The 22,295-nt window shown below is 32.2% G+C and overlaps 1 protein-coding gene across 1 annotated transcript in view; it reads right to left on the bottom strand.

Annotated features, from left to right (window-relative positions):
- LOC143062563 (uncharacterized) overlaps nucleotides 1-22,295 on the bottom strand; it is a 56,185-nt gene that overhangs the window by 1,619 nt on the left and 32,271 nt on the right. The window contains exons 32-44 of the mRNA XM_076234227.1: nucleotides 17,758-18,184; nucleotides 16,551-16,738; nucleotides 15,832-15,907; nucleotides 15,172-15,265; nucleotides 14,706-14,890; nucleotides 13,094-13,261; nucleotides 10,448-10,544; nucleotides 9,770-9,862; nucleotides 8,987-9,155; nucleotides 7,180-7,259; nucleotides 2,762-2,869; nucleotides 1,898-2,021; nucleotides 125-311 (exon numbers count right to left, since the gene is read on the bottom strand). Coding sequence (XP_076090342.1) covers nucleotides 125-311; nucleotides 1,898-2,021; nucleotides 2,762-2,869; nucleotides 7,180-7,259; nucleotides 8,987-9,155; nucleotides 9,770-9,862; nucleotides 10,448-10,544; nucleotides 13,094-13,261; nucleotides 14,706-14,890; nucleotides 15,172-15,265; nucleotides 15,832-15,907; nucleotides 16,551-16,738; nucleotides 17,758-18,184 — 1,996 coding nt within the window. The remainder of the gene's footprint in view (nucleotides 1-124; nucleotides 312-1,897; nucleotides 2,022-2,761; nucleotides 2,870-7,179; nucleotides 7,260-8,986; nucleotides 9,156-9,769; nucleotides 9,863-10,447; nucleotides 10,545-13,093; nucleotides 13,262-14,705; nucleotides 14,891-15,171; nucleotides 15,266-15,831; nucleotides 15,908-16,550; nucleotides 16,739-17,757; nucleotides 18,185-22,295) is intronic.

The following is a 22,295-nucleotide window of genomic DNA, read 5'->3' as shown; positions in this document are numbered from 1 at the left end:
GATCACACTGTGTGAAGAACGTTTCAAAATTATGATAATGTTTAACAACAAGTCTAGCAACGCTTATAAACTTGATACAGTTGCACTAGAAACAATCAAAATATAAGTTTGTGCAACTTATTACCTCCATATCCATGAGCACATGCAAATATCACCCAGGAGACTGCAGCGCCCCAAACGGTTCTGTGCACCGAAATGTAGAATGACGACACTTCCTGTGACGGACGATTACCGTTAACGTCATCATATATACCGTATAAAACTGCACATGCTAATACAGCGGCAACTAACCAACCAAATAAATTAACAAACTGAAAAAGAAATACACTTCAATAGAAATTCTGTTTTGAAAATATTATTTAAATACGGAATGTTAAATTGAAAGGAACTTTCATAAATGAATAGAAAAACAAAGAGCTTCTTACATATGCTAGAGTAAGACAAACTTATCTTCTCAGTTTTTCATTTCCTTTAAAAATATATATACATATATAACATAGAAAATATGGAGCTATTATTAACAGTTTAGATATACGTTATGATAAAAGGACAAGGTGATGAAAGTAAACTAGTCAGCCACAAAAAAAAAAAAACAAACAGAAAATTTAATGAGGATTCACACTGTTATCCCACAATGACACACATAACATTTGGACATATAATTATGCCATCTAACTCCAAGTCAGCTATTTTCTTTTTGAAAGTGTTCACATGTACATATAATGAAAATGCTAAAATCAGTTTTCATCAATTGAGATAATCAGGGGATTCCGAAACTTAAATCTTTATGATAAAAGAGAAACAGAAATATCCTGTAAAAGGTTCAGCTAATTTATAGATTACATACATAATATATAATCATATAAATATGAGGGGCCTGATGGGTTATTTTCGTTCTTCGTGATCGGCGCATTTTGGCTATCGTGATCCGTTTTTCTTTTTTTTTCTTCTAAAATCTGATTTATTGCACTATTGCTGTTATAATGAATACCATGTCTACAGCATTTGACAAGGCACCCCTGTAGTATTAGTTTTACTGAACAAACAGGGAGATTGTTCAGTAAATTAATAATAATAATAAATGGTTAGATTACATTCTATGTATCAAAGTATGTATACAGATTACTACAGAAATTAATTTTCGGAAACAAATTACATAAGTGAAAAGCTTTGACTCTGTATATATGCCAGTTGACCTGGTCATGACCTATTGATTAAGGATCACACGATAGAGGCAAATTAACAAGCGAAACAGTTTGTATACATATTAATTATGTTGGAGTACATGCTTGGTTGCAAATTGAAGTACATTATATTAGTCTATTTATTTATGAATATTTGATATATTAAATGAAGGATGCTTCTAGGATAGTAGGGGTTTAATATTTTTTCCGTGATCCTTTTTTCTACAGATTTTTTTTCCTCATATTTCCGTGATCCGTGATCATGGAAATTCATTTTCTGTTAATCGTGATTGACGAAAAAATCAACTCGTGAATCGTGATGAGACCCCCCCCCCCCCAAACCAGGCCCCTCAAATATATCATTACATTAGATGTATGTTTCATTATAATACGTTATTCTGATTGGCTAACTGCAATCTCGCGTTATTCCTTAATCAACTGCATGACACATTAAAATTTATCATTCATGATGACACGAGGTCCCATAATAAAGTGCACAGGTAAATTTAATAAAAACTTGATAAAAATCGTGTTTTCATGATCATAACTAAAAAATGTAATTATAAGTATGTATGCTTGTAAAAGTGTTGACCCATGCGCACATTTTTAAAATGAAGCGCTTCCACTCTTCATACAAAATGTATTTCGGTTAACGCTTTTACGCCCCAACGAAGTTACAAAAAAAAGCATTCAATTCTTAAATGAAGACTTACTTTATTTATTTTCAACTTTAAATCTGTTTTATAAAGCAGATATCCAGTAAACATTCCCACTAAGTAAGGTCCCATTCGGAAGTAAGGCCTGATGTAAAGTTCCCCCCAGTTAGTCGTATCTCCTCTGAAATAATAATACAAATTAATTAAGATCCGCATTTATGAAAAGTAGCTTCAAACGTAGATGCTATAAAATGACGGACACGGGGATATACATAATTCAGCCATTAACCAAATGTGTTTGTGCATTTTATATTTGTCGTACAGTGCGGTTTTCAAATTAGTATACAAGTCTCAAGATTTTCAAAAATGCAGATTCGTTTAAGATATCGTTTTTAACACAAATGACAAAAGATAAAGTTCAATCTGCAATACCACAAAACCGGCCTCTGTTTATCGATTGTGACGTCACAGAACGCGACGTATCACCAGATTAATTTTACTCGCCGTGAACAACATTAAGTGGAACAGCAACTGCATATCCATCTGCTTTAGCACCTGTATTTCACCTAGTTCTTTTAATTGGCAACATATGCTTTTGTTTTTCCTTTTGATTTTCAGTTTGGTTTGCTTTCAATAGTTTAAACGATATCCCCGGGCTTGTATGTCCTATCATGTTTTACCTTGATAGAGGGTTGCTGCTCACAAGGAAATTTTTAACCAAGAGTTCGAAATGGTGAATTGATATCATCCCTTTAAATTTCAACAGCACTAGATTGATACTTATCAGTCCTTCAGTACTGACATGATTTATTCATTGTTTTGTCATGGTTTTTTTTTTCTTCTTGTAGTGTTTTAGTGTCTTTTTTTCTAATTATTTTTCTCCTTTAAAAAAAATGAATTATGGTATTAAGTTATATTTACCCATCAAACATTGACATTGGAGCATTCCATGTTGTTGCCATAACTCCCGTTGCTACCAATGTTCCAGTTAAAAAAGCTAATAGTACAGCAAATCCAGCTAGTTGAAAACTAAATACAAAAAGTCATATACAATATATATACATTGTCGGAAAATATAAAATGTATTTGTACTCGCTACGAAACAGGAGAAAAGCTCGGCGGAGCCTCGCTTTTCGTCCTGTTTCTTAAGATGTCTCCCTTTGGTGCAAAAATGCCATTTTTTGGCATTAAAATTGAAATATCTTTTTTAACTCATCGGTGACCTATATTTTTTTTATTATAGTTTTCAAATAAGCTGTAAATAAACTAAATAATTGTTAAATTTAAGCGATTTCTGTAATTTAGCTCTTTTTTTATTTCGATATCACCTGTATTTCTCCTATTAGTTCATCAGAAAAAAAGGACATTAACACAAATTTTTTTATTTCATTTTTCCATTAAGTATAATTTTTATGATAAATAAAATTTAGAAAGCAAATGGGGAATGTGTCAAAGCGACAACAACCCGACCATAAAGCAGACAACAGCCGAAGGCCACCAATGGGTCTTCAATGTAGCGAGAAGCTCCCGCACCCGGAGGCGTCCTTCAGCTGGCCCCTTAAAAATGTGTATACTAGTTCTGTGATAATGGACGTCATACTAAACTCCGAATTATACACAAGAAACTAAAAATAAAAATCACACAAGGATAAAGTTCATTTGTTAAAAAAATATAGCGAAATCCTATATTGGAAAAAAATATATATTTATACCCGCGAGCCCACTTAAATGATTTTAAAGAACTTAGGATTGAAAGTTTAACAGAAAAAACTACATAAAAATAAAACTTTTTTCTAATGTTGGTTAACCAAATTCTTTGAAGTTTTTGTAAATTTCAGACGTTAAAGTTCAATTAAAGTTGTCATTTTTATGATTTTTTCCAAGATTTTCAAAGATAAAAAAATCTTGCGAAGATTGAAAAACTAAATGGGTTCTCTCAGAGTTCTAGATTTCTGACTTGTGCAATAATGTTGAACCATTGAATTACATTCAAACTATGACATTTAAAATGCGTTTCTACTTCACATTCCAACAAGTACGGATATTCTTTTCGGGTGAAAGTTAAAATAAAACAATATCATATGTCTATAACTGTATTCAACCTTTCAAAAAGTACCACATAGCTTCTCAAGACATAAAAGGAAGCGGTATATTTCAACAAGATCTTGGCATAAAACGAGAGGAAAGCTTCATGTTACAAGTTATACCCACTTAAAAGTCTTAACTCCCATATACGCAACCGCATCACTACTTCATAGTATATTTCTTATGTAGCAGTGGTAAACAAACAGCATTAAAAAAAAACACACACACACACACACACATTTAAGGTAGATAGGGTGACTTCCTCCATCTTGGATTTGGAAATACCAGAAAACAAGGACTAGATATTTAATAGAATGAGCAAATTTTTAGAGTAGTAGGCAATTCATGTGTAAGAACTTTCATTTCAATATAGAAAATTACATGTTTATCATACTTATGGTTGTGTTTTACAACAAAAACAGAAAACTTTTGTTTGATTAAATTTTTTCCAACTTTACCACATAAGGGAAGGCAACTCAAATGCAAGGGCAGATAATTCAGATTAAGGTACTTTTACAATAGAATGTGTTGGGAATTTACCTATTTTATAATGTAGAAAGAAATTGGTATGGTGACCCCATTTTTTCTTTTTCTTAACTGAAAACATACTATTACAGCTATCTTCTCATATGTTATCTCAAAGTTATATGGTGTAGTTTACGCTTTATTGCCGAAAATTTGGTTTTCCATGCAAAATTTATACAAACCTGTTAATTTTGAACACCATGTTGCGTAAAAATAAGCCCCGTGACCAATTCTTTTTTTTTCTTTTTTTAGCTCACCTGGCCCGAAGGGCCAAGTGAGCTTTTCCCATCACTTGGCGTCCGTCGTCCGTCGTCGTCCGTCGTCGTCCGTCGTCGTCGTCGTCCGTCGTCGTTAACTTTTACAAAAATCTTCTCCTCTGAAACTACTGGGCCAAATCAAACCAAACTTGGCCACAATCATCATTGGGGTATCTAGTTTAAAAAATGTGTGGCGTGACCCGGTCAACCAACCAAGATGGCCGCCACGGCTAAAAATAGAACATAGGGGTAAAATGCAGTTTTTGGCTTATAACTCAAAAACCAAAGCATTTAGAGCAAATCTGACATGGGGGTAAAAATGTTTATCAGGTCAAGATCTATCTGCCCTGAAATTTTCAGATGAATCGGTCAATCGGTTGTTGGGTTGCTGCCCCTGAATTGGTAATTTTGAGGAAATTTTGCTGTTTTTGGTTATTATCTTGAATATTATTATAGATAGAGATAAACTGTAAACAGCAATAATGTTCAGCAAAGTAAGATCTACAAATAAGTCAACATGACCAAAATGGTCAGTTGACCCGTTTAGGAGTTATTGCCCTTTATAGTCAATTTTTAACCATTTTTCGTTAATTAAAGTAATCTTTTACAAAAATCTTCTCCTCTGAAACTACTGGGCCAAATTAATCCAAACTTGGCCACAATCATCTTTGGGATATCTAGTTTAAAAAATGTGTGGCGTGACCTGGTCAACCAACCAAGATGGCCGCCACGGCTAAAAATAGAACAAAGGGGTAAAATGCAGTTTTTGGCTTATAACTCAAAAACCAAAGCATTTTGAGGAAATCTGACGGATAAAAATGTTTATCAGGTCAAGATCTATCTGCCCTGAAATTTTCAGATGAATCAGTCAATCGGTTGTTGGGTTGCTGCCCCTGAATTGGTAATTTTGAGGAAATTTTGCTGTTTTTGGTTATTGTCTTGAATATTATTATAGATAGAGATAAACTGTAAACAGCAATAATGTTCAGCAAAGTAAGATCTACAAATAAGTCAACATGACCAAAATGGTCAGTTGACCCGTTTAGGAGTTATTGCCCTTTATAGTCAATTTTAACCATTTTTCATAAATTAAATTAATCTTTTACAAAAATCTTCTCCTCTGAAACTACTGGGCCAAATTAATCCAAACTTGGCCACAATCATCTTTGGGGTATCTAGTTTAAAAAAATGTGTGGCGTGACCTGGTCAACCAACCAAGATGGCCGCCACCGCTTAAAATAGAACATAGGGGTAAAATGCAGTTTTTGGCTTATAACTCAAAAACCAAAGCATTTTGAGGAAATCTGACATGGGATAAAAATGTTTATCAGGTCAAGATCTATCTGCCCTGAAATTTTCAGATGAATCGGTCAATCGGTTGTTGGGTTGCTGCCCCTGAATTGGTAATTTTGAGGAAATTTTGCTGTTTTTGGTTATTATCTTGAATATTATTATAGATAGAGATAAATTGTAAACAGCAATAATGTTCAGCAAAGTAAGATCTACAAATAAGTCAACATGACCAAAATGGTCAGTTGACCCCTTTAGGAGTTATTGCCCTTTATAGTCAATCTTTAACCATTTTTCATAAATCTAAGTAATCTTTTACAAAATCTCCACTGAAACTACTAGGCCACAATCATCTTTGGGGTATCTAGTTTGAAAAATGTGTCCGATGACCTGGCCATTCAACCAAGATGGCCACCACGGCTAAAAATAGAACATAGGGGTAAAATGCAGTTTTTGGCTTATAACTATGAATTCAAAGCATCTAGAGCAAATCTGACAAGAAGTTAAATTGTGTCAAGTCAATATCTATCTGCCCTGAATTTTTCAGATGAATTGGACAACTGGTTGTTGGGTTGCTGCCCTCCAATTGGTAATTTTTAAAGAAATTTTGCCGTTTTTGGTTATCTTGAATACTATTATAGATAGCGATAAACTGTAAACAGCAATAATGTTCAGCAAAGTAAGATCTACAAATAAGTCAACATGACCTAAATGGTCAATTGACCCCTTAAGGAGTTATTACCCTTTATAGTCAATTTTTAACAATTTTCATTAATTTGGTAAATATATGTAAATTTTTACCAAATATAGTTCTCTGTTACTAATGGGCAAAGTTCATTATAGATATAATTGTAAGAAGCAAAATCGTTCAGTAAAGTAAGAACTTCAAACACATCACCATCACCAAAATACAATTTTGTCATGAATCCATTTGTGTCCTTTGTTTAATATGCACATAGACCAAGGTGAGCGACACAGGCTCTTTAGAGCCTCTAGTTTTAAAGCATGATATAAACTATATTTTGTCAAATTATTGAAAAATTCTATGGATTATAATTTAGACACCCCAGTTACCTTAAGTTTGATTCATATTGTATGTTATAAAGCATAATTGTAAGCAATTTTGTTGAGTTGATTAATTTCTTATTTCACTTCAACAATTTAGTTTATTAAAATACTTACTAAAACAGCGGAAGTAGTATTAAAGGACTAATTACAAAAAACTGCATATCATTTGCTAAGTACCAAGCCCATCCAAAGCACTGAAAACAAAATTTGAATAGTAATATTATATATATAAGTGTTTCAGTAGACAGTTTTCTTATGCTCTGATAATAAACCAAGACTAGTATCAATTCCCAGTCATCATTAAGTATTTACCTATTAGGACTTTCTACCAAAAGAAATGCCTGTACCAAGTTAGGAATATAACAGGTTTTTTCCATTCGTTTTGTATGATCGAGGGCTTGACAGGCTTTCTGTTTTGAATTGTCCTTTGAGTAGTATTTTCATTATTTTATTTCTTTCTGTTTGAAAGGAAATTGTATGTTGATAAACGCCAACTCAGATACCTTCGTTAATGGAAACAACACTGAGACGATTTAATGTAAAGAGGTCAAAATCAGTTTGAGAAAAAGATGACATTGTGCATACGTGTATATTTGATTAGAACACTTAACTTTACCTTTAAAGTTCTGAAGAGAAAGGGACACCCCATCTAAATGTTTATGGTGATGTTGTTGATAAAGCCCGTACAAGTAAATACGATCCATATGAACTATTTGAATAAAAATATGTTTAAATATAATCAATTTAATTCAGTAGCAAAATCTTAAAATATTGGTTTATATAGTACTTACATGAATGATCATTTTTGTAAAATTAAAACATAAATAAACATATATTAGTTTTCTCGTTTGAGTTGTTTTACATTGTCTTATCAGGGTCTATTATAGCTGACTATGCGGTATGGGCTTTGCTCATTGTTGAAGGTCGTACGGTGACCTATAGTTGTTAATGTCTGTGTCGTTTTGGTCTTTTGTGGATAGTTGTCTCATTGGCAATCATATCACATCTTCTTTTTTATATTGTTATACAAATGTACAGTTATGAGAACTCATAATACTAAATGCTGTCGATACTGTTTGCTTGTAGTTTGCTATTGCACAAGGTCATGCGTTTCTTCAGACTGTTTTTAACGGCTAAACAATAAATCCGTTGGAAGTAGACTCATTGGTACTTTAGTCAAGTTAGCTTTGAGATACTGCTAGTACTCGTATTTTGGTGCTTTGTGTCTATTGCTTTTATGTTAGTTGTTTTATGCCTTATACCGATAGTTTGTTTTATTTAAAATTGCAACTGAAGTTCAACGTTTATTGTTATGGTGTGCTATCACACCACTGTTTCGGGTTAGGGGAGGATTGAGCGCTCACAAACATGTCTAACCCCGCCACATTCTTTATGTGTATGTACCAATTATGGAGCTTGTTCTTTAATAGGCCTTATTTTAGTTTTCGTGAATTGTTATGTTATAGAATCGGCTGTTGATTTTTTATATTTCATGTCGGGGCTTTCATAACCAATCATATGGTATTGGTTTCTCAAGATGATAAAGGTCGTACATTCTAAGCGTCTCCTTATCTCTGTATATTTTCTGTTCTTCCTTTGTAACATTTTGATTTTTATGCCCAATTTATGGGCATTTTGTTTTCTGGTCTGTGCGTCCGTCCGTCCGTCCGGCCGTCCGTTCGTTTGTCCGTTCGTCCGTCTGTCCCGCTACATGTTAAAGTTTTTGGTCGAGTTAATTTTTGATGAATTTGAAGTCCAATCAACTTGACACTTGGTTGACATATGATATGGTCTTTCTAATTTTACACGGTCCACTGAATGATAGTGCGAATACTTGAGACACAATCTTGTTAAAGACTCTATCTACTTGAGCCATTGTCCCGATGTTATAGTAAAATGATCTATGAACTGTCAAACATACCGAATCTTCTTGTTTGTCAAAAAAGTTATTGATGTACAACAGATTATAGTACCAAGACGTTTTACAGTAATTATACTCATTTCCGTCTTTTTTCCATTGAGGACCACTACCGGTATATGGAAATAATGAAACATAAACCATCAATACCAACATGTATGGAGGGGTTAATCTGGAAAATAGTAAAGTCATACACCAGTTAAATATGAATGAATGAGATATGAACTTACCGCTATAAGCTAGCACCACAACGACACAGAAAAAAAATTGTGTAATGAACGATTTTGTCATGGTGGGTACACGAAAGTATTGACAACACTACAAGCAATAAGCTGTAAATAAGTAGCGAATGTCATTTTTGTAATTTTGTATCGCCTGAAATGAACATTTATTAAACAGATCAGAGTGGTGTTTTGTGTTTTTTATTTCAATAAAATATGAAATGCAATTGAATATTCATTAAAACGATTTTGAAACAATGCATTGCAGTGGTAAGATAGGTTTGGCTGGAATCTTTGAAAATCAATTGAACAGATCACAATTGACCAGACAAAGCGTTTGAAATATTATTTAAAAATTGAGGTGGAAATTCTGAAATAGTGAATATGACTACTTTTAAGAGCGGTCAGATTAACATGAAAGTTGATTTCATATTCTAAAGACTGGCAAAACACGATTCACAAGTGTTATTCTTTTTTTTTGACATCTTTATGTCTTTGAGAGTCTTATTGTGTTACATTGATACATAACATACATATCCTCTTTAAATCATAAACTAGGTCTTACCTCCAAAATCTATGGAAATAAAACATTCCCCAGTTTAGTTTTCCTCGTTTCTTCGCCATTTCCTTCATCACAAGGTATGTCAATAACAGGCCACTAAAGAAATAGGAAATAAAACAAAACATTCATTACGTAAGTAATGTTTCAATAATCTAATAATTTTAGGAAATAAATCTGAACTGTAGACATTGACATTTGAGCTGCGTGTTTTACGTATTTTTAGTCGATTTGTTTTATATCATGTTGTAGTCAAATAATGTATTTTCTTTTCAAAATTGTCAAAATTGTTTTTCGTTTTTTATACAGATTAGACCGTTGGTTTTCCTGTTTTAATGGTTTTACACTAGTTATTTTTAGGCCCTTTATAGCTTGATGTACGGTGTGTGCCAAGGCTCCGTGTTAAAGACCGTACTTTGACCTATTATGGTTTACTTTTACAAGTTGTGACTTGGATGGAAAATTATCTCCTTAGCACTCATATCACATCTTCTAATATCTATATACAATCTTAAGATATTAATTATTTCCAGTTGTTTTAATTGAAAGTAAATTTTCAATTGTCGTTTGGTGTGCATCAGTCATTGAGTTTTAAATTAATTCTTACAACAAAACTGATAAACATTCTAGGAAAAATCTGTTTCCATTTACCACGACTTTGTACTAGTTTTTTTTATTGTTTACCTCAAAACAAAAAAGGTGTCCACTGATACAAGAGCGTTACTAACTGCAGGAAATGTAACTCTTTTCATCATTTCAGGAAGAAATGTACCGACATTATCTGTAAATGAAAATACCCAGTATAAAATATTAAAAGTAAACGCAAAAAGAATAGAAAACTCTCTTTTCCAACTTTTTTTAGTTGCTATATCCCAAAGACATGACTTTGCTTTTGTCACAATCGATTTATGATTTTCGAACAGCGGTATACTACTGATGCCTTTATTTATGCATATGCATAAGAAGTTAACTTGTATGTTGCAATAGAAACTCATCAAAGATCTCAGGTATGGAACAAAATACCCATCACTGATGCTCGAATAAAAAAAGGTTAAATGTTTAAACTAAGTCTGAAGTTGTAGAGTATTTAAACATCATAATTCGAAAGGTTTTGCCAATGTAATACATTCCTAGTGTAGATAATCCTTAGTATTTCAAACAATTCAAAGTTTTATACATATATGTGACCATATTGATGATAATTCATGTCAACACTATGTAATTATAAGACCAATGATTCCACTGCTACATATCATGTTATGTACATGTAATAGTATACGTTTCCGGTTTTTTTTTAAATTTTAAGGATAACCTCGTAAATGTAAGTGCAACCAATAATGATTGTAATTTATTTGTTAATTAGATGACGTCGTCTATTATCGCTGTATCACAGTGATTCATTTTTAAATTGTTCATTAAAGTATTGGCATTATTTAACATTAAATTATAGTGGTTTTGCATCAGTTAATGGTGTTTTATTACATACACACTCGAGTTGCAAAGATTAATATTACATGCAAGGATTATTTATACTACTAAAGGACGATACCGATTTCAATGAGCCGCAACTCCTTGAAACCATACAAAGTTGGAAATATTTGTGATATGACGTATAATTTTTTTTTTTGAAAATATCCAAATTCGGAGGGAGAGATCCGATTGCGCCATTACTTTTTCTCCAATGCTACGTTTGCACCACATGTTTTAAAGTTACATGGTGTCATTTACGCCAAAAAAAAAAACAACATAAAATTGCGCCAATTAGAAGAAAAATGACTTCCCTCCTCTTTAATTCGGACGTGGAACCGACAGTTTACACGGCAAATGTTTCCTTTTCTGAAACATGTTTTCTTCTTACTGCTGCTACATGGGTACTTCCCAATTTAATGTATGTAGTAGCTTGTTTATTGTCCAAACACACAAACATTGAAGGATGAAATGCATAAAAGTTCGTAATAATGCCAAATAATAATAAAGCCCATAAGCATGGTGGGAACAAAGCACTGTGTCATCAACATATTGACTAAAACATAGTCAGCAAAAGCTTCTATTTTCTTCTTTATTTGCATATCTTTATCAAATATTCAGCAAGTTTTATTCTCTCTCTGTACATTGACTGTCTACAGATGCTCATCTTCATGGTGAAATATATCCGAACATATGATACTTTTTAAGCAAAAAATAAGAATAAATATATTAATCATTAATATTTATGATAGATATGTGTACAGGTAAATTGGGGCAAATGAGTTCCGAATATTGGCGCAATTGATACATTTGGAAAACAAAATTTGGCGCAAATGATACCGCTGAAAAACAGTAATTGGCGCAAAAGAACTGCTGCAAATGCGGAAACCGTTATTGATCTGTGTTTTATTTGCTTTTATGCATGCTTTGTCGACGAACTGCCACTTCTTTTTTCATTCGATTTAGAAGGATTTTTTTCCATTGTTTTACTCGTTTTGATCCTTTTCGGTAATGTCCACATATTTTACGTAGCATATGATACCTCTGCCTGTGGACTATCAGTCCCCGAGGGTATCATCAGCTCAGTAGTCAGTGCTTCGGTACTGACATGATTAAACAAACTTTACTAAAATTGTCCGTTTATAAATTTTGAAATTATTATGAAACTAAGGTTTCAACTCCCTCAGGCAAAGTTGGCTTTAGATGAATTTGGCTATTTATTTTAGGTATTTTTAACATATAGCTCTTCAACGATTTACGGTACTTATACATCTTCGGATTTCAAATGTTTGGCTTTGAGCGTTCCTGATGAAGGTAAATCCAGAAAAGCGCTTCGGACGCAATAAATTATTAAACGTGTTGTTTCATATTTTTTATTCATACAGTTATTTAGTTAAAAGGATGAAAACTACTGAAAATTTTGACACTTTGTCAACCTTTTTTTAAGGGTACTTAAATTTTTTATGTTAAAACCGAGATGAATAGGGTCTTTTGCATGACGTTTCTCATTTTCATCTTTTTGAAGAAATAGAATTGAATGCATGAATCGTGTCCAAATTCTTTCTGTGTGCACCTTATTTCTGTGTCGACGCCCTTTGTTTCAACACTTGCCCAGTTGTACTGCGATTTTGCTGACATCTTCATGCTAGTGATATACATATGAATCAATTGAACTCCGGTTTGAATAATTGTTGCAACTGTTTTAATTTGCCGTCATACAAATTTTGTATATATTTTTTCTTCCTGAAGTATATAAACTGTATCTTAGTTGTGGAAATACATTTGACGACGTATTTTACGATTGAAGTAATTGCTATGTTTCTTACTTCCTGTCAATATTTAGAAAAAAGAAAAAAATCTTACCAACATCAGAAAGTACAAATATATATGAGTGTCCAAGTATAACCCAAGTCATTGATATAAATCTGATTCCATTGATAGCTGTCAATGAACCTTCAGGTTGATGCGTACTAAGAAGTTTTGAACCATTAGTATATACAGAAAATGCAAGCAGGATTTTTCCAAATATTCCTGAAATTGTAAACAGTAGTAACATTTTTATTTTTAGACAAAGTTACATTTGGACATATACAGTTATAAAGAAAGACTCAAAATATGTATTATGACAAAATGCTATCTACCAACTGCAACTTAGATCTAGTAGAATGAATTTACATTTTATACAACATGATAAATAAATCTGTTTCATATGATCATGCCTTCTTTCAAATCAGTTATATGTGATAAGCAAGAAAATAAAAGTTGAAATCAACATTTTGAACACAAATGTTAGTCATACCTGATTGATATATGGCACTAATATTAGCCATACCTTAGGTAATTGACACAAATGTAAGCCATATATTGTTAATAACTGACTAGTACGTTAGCCATACCTGATCATGTTAGACATACCTGATTGATAATTGACACAAATGTTAGCAATACCTGCTTGACAATTGGTACAATGGTAGCCAAACCTGGTTAATGATTGACTTGAATGTTACCAATACCTGGTTGAGATACTAGTAGACACATATGTTAGCCATACCGCGTTTATAATTGAGGCAAGTGTTTGCTATACCTGCTTGATAATTGACACAAATGTTAGCCACACCTGGTTAATAATGGATTCAAATGTTACCCATATCTGGTTGAGAATGGACACATATGTTAGCCCTACCTGGTTGATAATGGACATAAATATTACGCAATCCTGGTTGGTAATGGACACACATGTTAGTCATACATGATCGAGAATGAACACAAAAGCTACCCATACCTGGTTGACAATAGACACACATGTCAGCCATACCTTGTTGATAATGGACAAAAATGCAAGCTATGCCTGGTTAAGCATTGACAGAAATGTTAGCCATAACTGGTTGATAATGGACACAAATGTTAGCCACACCTGGTTAATAATGGATTCAAATGTTACCCATGCCTGGTTAAGAATGGACACATATGTTAGCCATACCTGATTGATAATGAACACAAATATTACCAACACCTGGTGGATAATAGACACAAATGTTACCCATACCTGGTTGATAATGGACACAAATAATACCCTTTCCTGGTTGATATTGGACACACATGTTAGCCATACATGATCGAGAATGAACACAAATGCTACCCATACCTGGCTGATAATGGACACAAATGTCAGCCATTACTGGTTGATAATGGACACAAATGTAAGCCATACCTGGTTGATAATTGACAGAAATGTAAGCCAAACCTGGTTGATGATTAACACAAACGTTAGCCAAACATGGTTGATAATTGACACAAAAATTTGCAATACCCACTTGAAATATGACACAAATGTAAGCCATACCTGCTTGATAATTGGCATACATTTTAGTCATAACTGATTGATAATGGATACAAATGTTAGTCATAACTGGTTGATAATGGACACAAATGTTAGCCATACCTGGTTGATAATTGACGCAAATATAAGTCATACCTGGTTGATATTGTACTATCTGAACACTATCTGTGATTAATGGGATTTTCTCATTTGCCTCAACTGCAACTACTTCATCAGGTTCTTTTTGCTTTGCGGTCTGTTGCCACTTAGGCCACTGTATTAATGTAATATCGTATACAGTACCAGCTGTCATTATGCTGATGAAGAAGGATATAACCACGCTAAAATAAGTAGAAGTACTTTTTGTTGAAATAAACACATTTGTTTGAAAATACCCTTTATCATTGTTGTTTTTATTATCGTTCAACAAAACACACCAAATTTGTATATTTGAACAAAAGTAGGATTACGGGATATGACTGATAGTAGTAGATATTAATTATTAATAAAATTAAGGTGGTCTTCTGGAGCAGGAATTCTTCAATTAAGCATACATAAGATGTAATATTTCTCATCTTAAACATATATAGTTTAATATCAATTTTACTTCACGACTACTTACAGTACGATTACAGCCCTAGTATCATACGGTCTATCTGGTTCTTGGCATTCTGCTTGGTAGGCTATAAATAGGTTGTTTGTCACATTTTTCACAGCTACAAGTACAATTGAATGAAATATCAATGTCAATATAAACAATATTTCATGAATAGATAGTTTTAAAATCCAAATAAGTATATATACATATATTTTTACTAGTTCAAAACGTATGTGTATATTGAAATATTTGAAATTTACTGTACAAATTCAAATTCAAATTCAAATATACTTTATTGCTAATCAAAGCTCCCCCAAGGAGCAGAACAATCAACATTAATTACATACAAATGATTACAAGTGATTCAATATGATTAAGACACAATGTTGTACAATATATGAATTGAATCGGTTTCTAACAATTTCCAAGAAATCATAATGTAAGTGATAACTATATAATACTATAATCTATCATGCACAGGGAAAACACCCAAAAAGTAAAGAAACAAATCTTGTATTGGTGTTCTTCATCTCAAGATGTTCGCATTATATGTTTCTTGTACTGATAATACTCTCATATTATCAATATTTTTTCTGTTGATTAAACATTACAACATTAAATAATATACAAGATGCATTTATTTTGAGAAATTTTATGCAAATATTGGAATTAAATCATACATACCTATATCAATTAAACGTTGTGTGTCATTGACTGTGCAACTGTTTGGCATACACATTCCAATATTTAACGGTGTGTACTAAAACATATTCAATTGCGATTAAAATTTGCTAAACAATTTATATTTTTGCAATCATTTCGTTTTGCATTAAAAGTAAAGTACTTGCTATTGTGAGGATCTAAGACGTAGTTTTTAAGGTTTCTAAAATTATCACTCCTCAGCATTTTTGTTTTCAATTTCGTTTTTTGATTTGCAAAATAGTGAAGATACGAGCGTCAACACCAATAAGTCGAAAAATGTAGAGCGCCATAGCGGCGAGTAAAAAAGACGAACAAAATAACTGTCTATATAATTCAGATCCATAAAAATGTATTATGTCCTGCTCTCTTTTTATTTCTTCCCTTGGCTTTTGTTTTTAATTTACCTGTTTCAATACATTTTGAACAAGTGACATGTTGTACAATGCTTAGCTTCATAATTATTTCGTTTAAGAAAATAACTTGTTGCTATGACTATGTAGCTTTGTTTTATGTTCTCAATTTAAAAAGTCATGAAGACAGACAATAATGGCGGGTAAAAATCCGTTCGTCCCGTAACTAGGGTACGTTTTTTTTTCAAACTTTATGTCAATGAAATGCCCGGACTTACCGGAAGAGCAATCTTATTGAGATTGAATGTTACGTTACTACACCAATATATAAGATCAAGTGTTATGTCTCACCAGAGGTAGTATTGGTGGTAAAGCTTGTATGTTAACTACGGTAACCATGCAATATTGTGTTCCAAAAGAATATGTTAAATTATTAGCGACTGTTTGACCTTCAATGTCTAGACATTCTTCATAGTCACCGAGCCATTTGAATCCCCCGCCCAGCAAATTAGCAGGGGGTTTACCTGCAGAGTCCAACACTGAAAACAAAACAAAAACTCTCGTTAATTGTATTGATGATTATTGTAGTCTTTCTATCATAACTAGTTGAATATAAAAAGTCTTCGCCTTTCAATATCAAAAAAACATAATGAACGAAATTTGGCTCTTAAAATACAGAACATGAATACATCGTATAGGTACCAATTCTTTGTTTATGTGTCACACTTGTCCAACTACAAGACAGACATGAAAAGGAGTCTGAACCGAGTAATACAAGTTGCGTCGACATGTGTATTATCATACGATTCAAACTTAAAATATCAAAACCAAGAAGATTTTAGACAGACCATAGGCACCTGAGTGAAGGTTTATAACAAAATTAGCATGTATCTGGTGACTTGAGAGCATCTGATGTTGTAACGATTGACAAGTTCATTACATAACCATGTAAGTTAAATCCCCCCATTTTGTTTATGTACATTTTTTTCTTTGTATGAACAGAAAGCTCACTTGAAACTATATTCATATTAAAAGTTATTTGTGAAAGGGTATTCTTTAATGTTAGTGATTAAAAGTTCCTATATTTAGATAATTCATACAGAGACCTAATGTCACTCAATGTTTAACCTTCGTGTCATTTTTCTTGTTGGACGATCATTTAGCTTGGAAACTGTATTGGTTATTCTCTTAAATTTGTCTTTTTAATTTAAGATTTATGATTTTTCTATGTTTATTTTACATTTTTTCTTTTGTATGTTCATGATCTGCCTATTTTCTCATTTATGTCTTAATATCTTTAAAATTTATATAGATTTCGACGGATGATAACTTCGATCTCTAAATAGGCATTTGAATCTTGTTTGAAATATTGTATCAAACAGAGATTTCAATCTTTTAATATCTGTGATTCAAATGCCTATTCAGAGATCGAAGTTATCATCAGTCGAAATCTATATAAACTTTTTTGTCTTGTTTAAAAACGTCGATCATTCCTAGTTTAATCTACTTCTAAAACTAGTTTGAACGATTTTGAGTCCTTTATTAAATACAGACTTACTTCTCAGTGCCCAAAATTGTTGCTGATTTATTCCTTCAATTATTCCATTTGCATGAATTTTACAAAGTTCTGATATATCTGGTTCAGGTGGCTTGGTTGGTTCTTGGTTTGAACTGGTGCTTACAAGACCTGGAATTTCTGTCACATTGTCTGCCGCAACACTTATTTGTGCTGTTAACTCTTTTCGCAGACTGAACATGGTTCTAAGATCTGTAGCTTTGCCTATGGATTCGGCCATTTGTGCATATTTCAATGGCGATTTTTTTATGTTATACTTCTGTTCTTGAAAAAGTTTGTTCACATGTAAAAAATTATCTATATATCCCTGGTTTTGATTTAAAGAATAAACTTCGAAAGTGAAAAGAACAAGACACGTGAAAACGGACAGATTCATTGTAGGAATATACCCCAGATCTGAGTTTGAGATTGATCACCTTAGTGTTCACAAACTTCATTAAAATTGAGGTATTTTGTAACTTTACTTCGCATAATATTTACTGATAACTTGATATGTAAATATTTTCATTCTGACGTTTATCACAGTTACAAAGGACGGTGTACATGTATCTCTCATGAATGATGACATAAACATGTGACATAAAGGTTAATAAAGAGAAGTTTAATTTTATATATTGCACATATAATCTTAATTTTTAACCTACTAATTAAACTCATCTAGTTTAATTTTCAAATTTTATGTTTAAAAAAAACATGAAAAAAAATACAGAAGAGACAATGAAATGAAAAGTTTATTAGTTGATTGATAAATTGTTGTTGTTTAACAAAACTTTCATAACGGATTTATATTTCCAAACTTGTTTCCGAATCCAATATTTGAACTGCATGTAACATTGTTAAACTAACATAACTTTCGGCAAATTTTCTTTGTCATAGCGGCTTTCGATTATTGGTTGAGAGAACTATCATCCTCAAAAATTAATATGTAAATATGATTTAAAAAAAGATAATGAGTAAACTCAGGTCAATGTCAGATTCAGATTTTATTAGTTTATTTCTATACGAATATGTTAAGCTCGGATTCATGGATACTTTTCATTGCTGTAAAATTGATTGATAAATTATTTTATTATCAACACTAAAATGACTTCATTTGAAATAAGCTATTTGCTTATATGGGTCACCATTGGGTTAAAGACATTATACAATTATTGACTTTTGATGAGGTTGATACAATGATTTATCAACCCCAGAGATGTGATATTCACCAAGGCCAACGGCCGAGGTGAATATCACATCTGGGGTTGATAAATCATTGTATCAACTGATATCAAAAGTCAACAATTGCTTTATTATATGACTCTTTAGTTCTCAGTGTCATTTTCATATTTTTAGATTGTGAAATATATCCTTGGTTAGATGGTATTTTGCCTATTTAAATGTCCTCACGCTAGAATCTGTTGATCGGCGAGTATTTTTAGAATCCTTTTCTATCAAAATCTTCTTAATTTCCTCATTATTTAACGATGGAAAGCGTTTTTCAGTAGCTACTTCTGCTGCTCCAGCCATACTTTGTTGCCGGAAACATGTAACTGTCGTCTGTTAGATAGAAACGATTTTATGTCGAGAGCGCTGATTGGTTGATATTTATTCGGTCGTCCAATTAAAAACCATTTTATTTATACATCCCTTAAATAGCTAACAAGAATTCCCCGTTTCTATATTTAGGTACACGGACGCTGTTCCAAATCTTATATTAACCTCTCGTGATTTTTGACGCGGTGAATATAATGTTTTATCAAAGAGGATTTCCTATGCTTTTAGCCAATGAGAAAACAGAAAATTTATAGTCATATAATAATAGTTGTTCCTATATAACAATCATTGCTATATTTAAAGGTTGCCTTATGTATTTCTATATATTGCCTTTACCTGAAAAAATTTTATCATTATTATTATTATCTTCTGTAACAAAAACATCAAGATCATTAAGCAAAAAACGAAAACTAATCTTCAGAATACTTATAAAACCAGTGGGCATAAAATATAGTCTTTATACTCATAAGATGTTGTTTTTCACTTAAACCACCGGTCATACATATTGATAGCGTGATAAAAGAGATAAAGAAGATGGGTCATCTTCTGGGACAAAAATATGACTCAACGGTTAAGAGTTTTTTTATAAATCTTTCCTCATCGATGACGCGTTCTCACCAAACATAATAATATTCCAAAAAACTTTTTTCTAGACGTACTTGATATGCATTCAAACATTTCTTTTTATTCTTTCAGAATTGTTTCACAATTGTTGACCGTTATCTGAAATCTGGATGCGATTGATAGTAGTGAAATATTTCGATAATTTCGAAGTCGAGCTACTGGCGCATCGTTATTTTTTTTTTTTTTTTTTAAATTCATTTAAGTACACTTGTATAATTGGATATGATGAAGAATAAATTAATATCCAGTTAAAAAATTCTTTAAAAATTAAAATTTAAATGAAAAAAAAACCAAACTTTTAAACAGAATAATTGTCGAAATGCGCATCTGGCGGTGTAAAATGTTAACTTCGTTTAACTTTATCACTTGACAACGGTGTGGACTGTTATTGACCGATTTGCGCTTTTGTGATAATCCCGTGGTATCTTCTGTGTCTTTTCTTTTTTCTTTTCATTTCTTGTATTAGTGGGATAAGGGCTAGAAAAAAATTGAACATAATTTTTTTTTATTTTAGTTTGAATGCATTTAATTGACATTTAGACCGACCGATCACTCGAAAATTGATGGCATTTTGTTTTGCCTCGCCTGCGACGAACATTAAAGAATACGAGACACAGGGATTACTACCCGACTGTGGTAAACTATTTGTATAAATTTTTGTATTTAAGAAGGTAAGAGACCTGGTTGCTTCATACTTTATATATATTAGGTTCCTTATGTTTCAGTCGCTCATTTGTCAATTGTCCTTGACATCATTTTCATGGTTCAGCGACTGCTCAAGAAATGCATTGGTAATCTTTCACGTAAATGGTTCAATAATTATGAGAAATAGGATAAATTTATTTTGTTTATGGGTTTCTTGCAACATCTACGTGTCTGTCATTTAGACTAGATTCATCTTGATCTCAACCACATGTTTATGGATTATATATCAAAATTAAAGTGTATGAAAATGTATGTTTCGCATATAGTATAACCTTAAGACAATCATATGTGGAGTATGGTATGATTGCAAGGTAAGCATCTGATCATTCTGGGTTCATCTGACCTTGCTCGACCTCACGTCCAAAGTCATTGGGCAATGTGAAGTATTTTATTTTATTTATTTTGGTAAAATGGTACAATTCCTTTTGTTAAACCTGTATTTTGCTTTGCATACTTTTGTTTGTGTTCTTTTGTTTGTATTTTTTTTAATTTTTTTATTGTGTGGCTATTTAACAGGATGTCTCCTTCCATTTTGACGTATTTCTGTTCACCTAGGATTGGTATTTGGTTTCTATTGTGAAAAAAGTGGCTTCTTATATGTTTACTTCCCTGTAAATTTCACCCAACAACGTCATAAACTAGGAAAATTACAATAAATGAAAAACATAAAACTATTTTGATGGCTTTGGCTAACTCGTCTGTGAATTTTTATGTGCTAGTTTAGGTTGTTTTATGTACTAATGTATCCGTTTTTATTCTATAGTTAATCACCACTTTGGTTTTATCATATATATCTATTATATTGTCATTTTATAAAAAAAAAATACTGTTTGCAAAAGTATGAATTATTCTAAATAATAAGGATGTTCTTATCCCAGGCAGACGACCCTAGCCGTATTGGGCAAAACCTTTTGAAACTTTTGGTCCCCTGTGCTCTTCAACTTTGTACTTGTTTTGGCTTTCGAACTTTTTTCATTTGAACGTCACTGTTTAGTCTTGTGTGGACGAAACGCGCGTCTGTCGTATTAAACTTTAAACCTGGTACCTTTTATTAGCTAGTATTCGTGTGTTTCTCTGTCCTTTATGTTCCCCCATTCATTTGTATTGTAGTCCTGTCATGTAATGTTGTCATTGTAATGTTATATTTAACATTGCCACAAAACCAGGTTCAACCCACAATTTGTTTCTAAAAATTTCCTGTACCAAGCCAGAAAACTGGGCATTGTTATATTATTATAGTTCGTTTCTGTGCGTGTTACATTTTAATGCTGTGTCGAGTTCTCCTAATATAATTGATGCGTTTCACTCAGTAACCCGGATTTGTTGGTTTTTTTTCCAATCGATTTAATATGAATTTCGAACAGCGGTATACTACTGTTGCCTTTATTTAGTGAGTTTGTAAACTGTAAATAAGAGAATCAATATAAAAAGAAAAGATTCGGTGTATTAAGAACAACAGTACAATTACAACTTATAATACTTATGCATATGATTTAAGCCATAAAAAAAGAGTTGAGGTACATTTATTACTTATTCCAAACATTATTTCAAATACCTTAAATTTCATTAGACAGGCATGTCTACTTCATGACCTTTGTCCATAACCAAAACTCAAAACTTGTTTTCATAGACTAAATACCCTCCCTTAAAAAAAA

The sequence above is a fragment of the Mytilus galloprovincialis genome, chromosome 2 (assembly GCF_965363235.1).
Source record: "Mytilus galloprovincialis chromosome 2, xbMytGall1.hap1.1, whole genome shotgun sequence".
In the NCBI taxonomy this organism is placed as follows: domain Eukaryota; kingdom Metazoa; phylum Mollusca; class Bivalvia; order Mytilida; family Mytilidae; genus Mytilus; species Mytilus galloprovincialis.
Note: the sequence above shows the minus strand (reverse complement) of the source record. Positions and strands in the feature narration are given on the sequence as shown.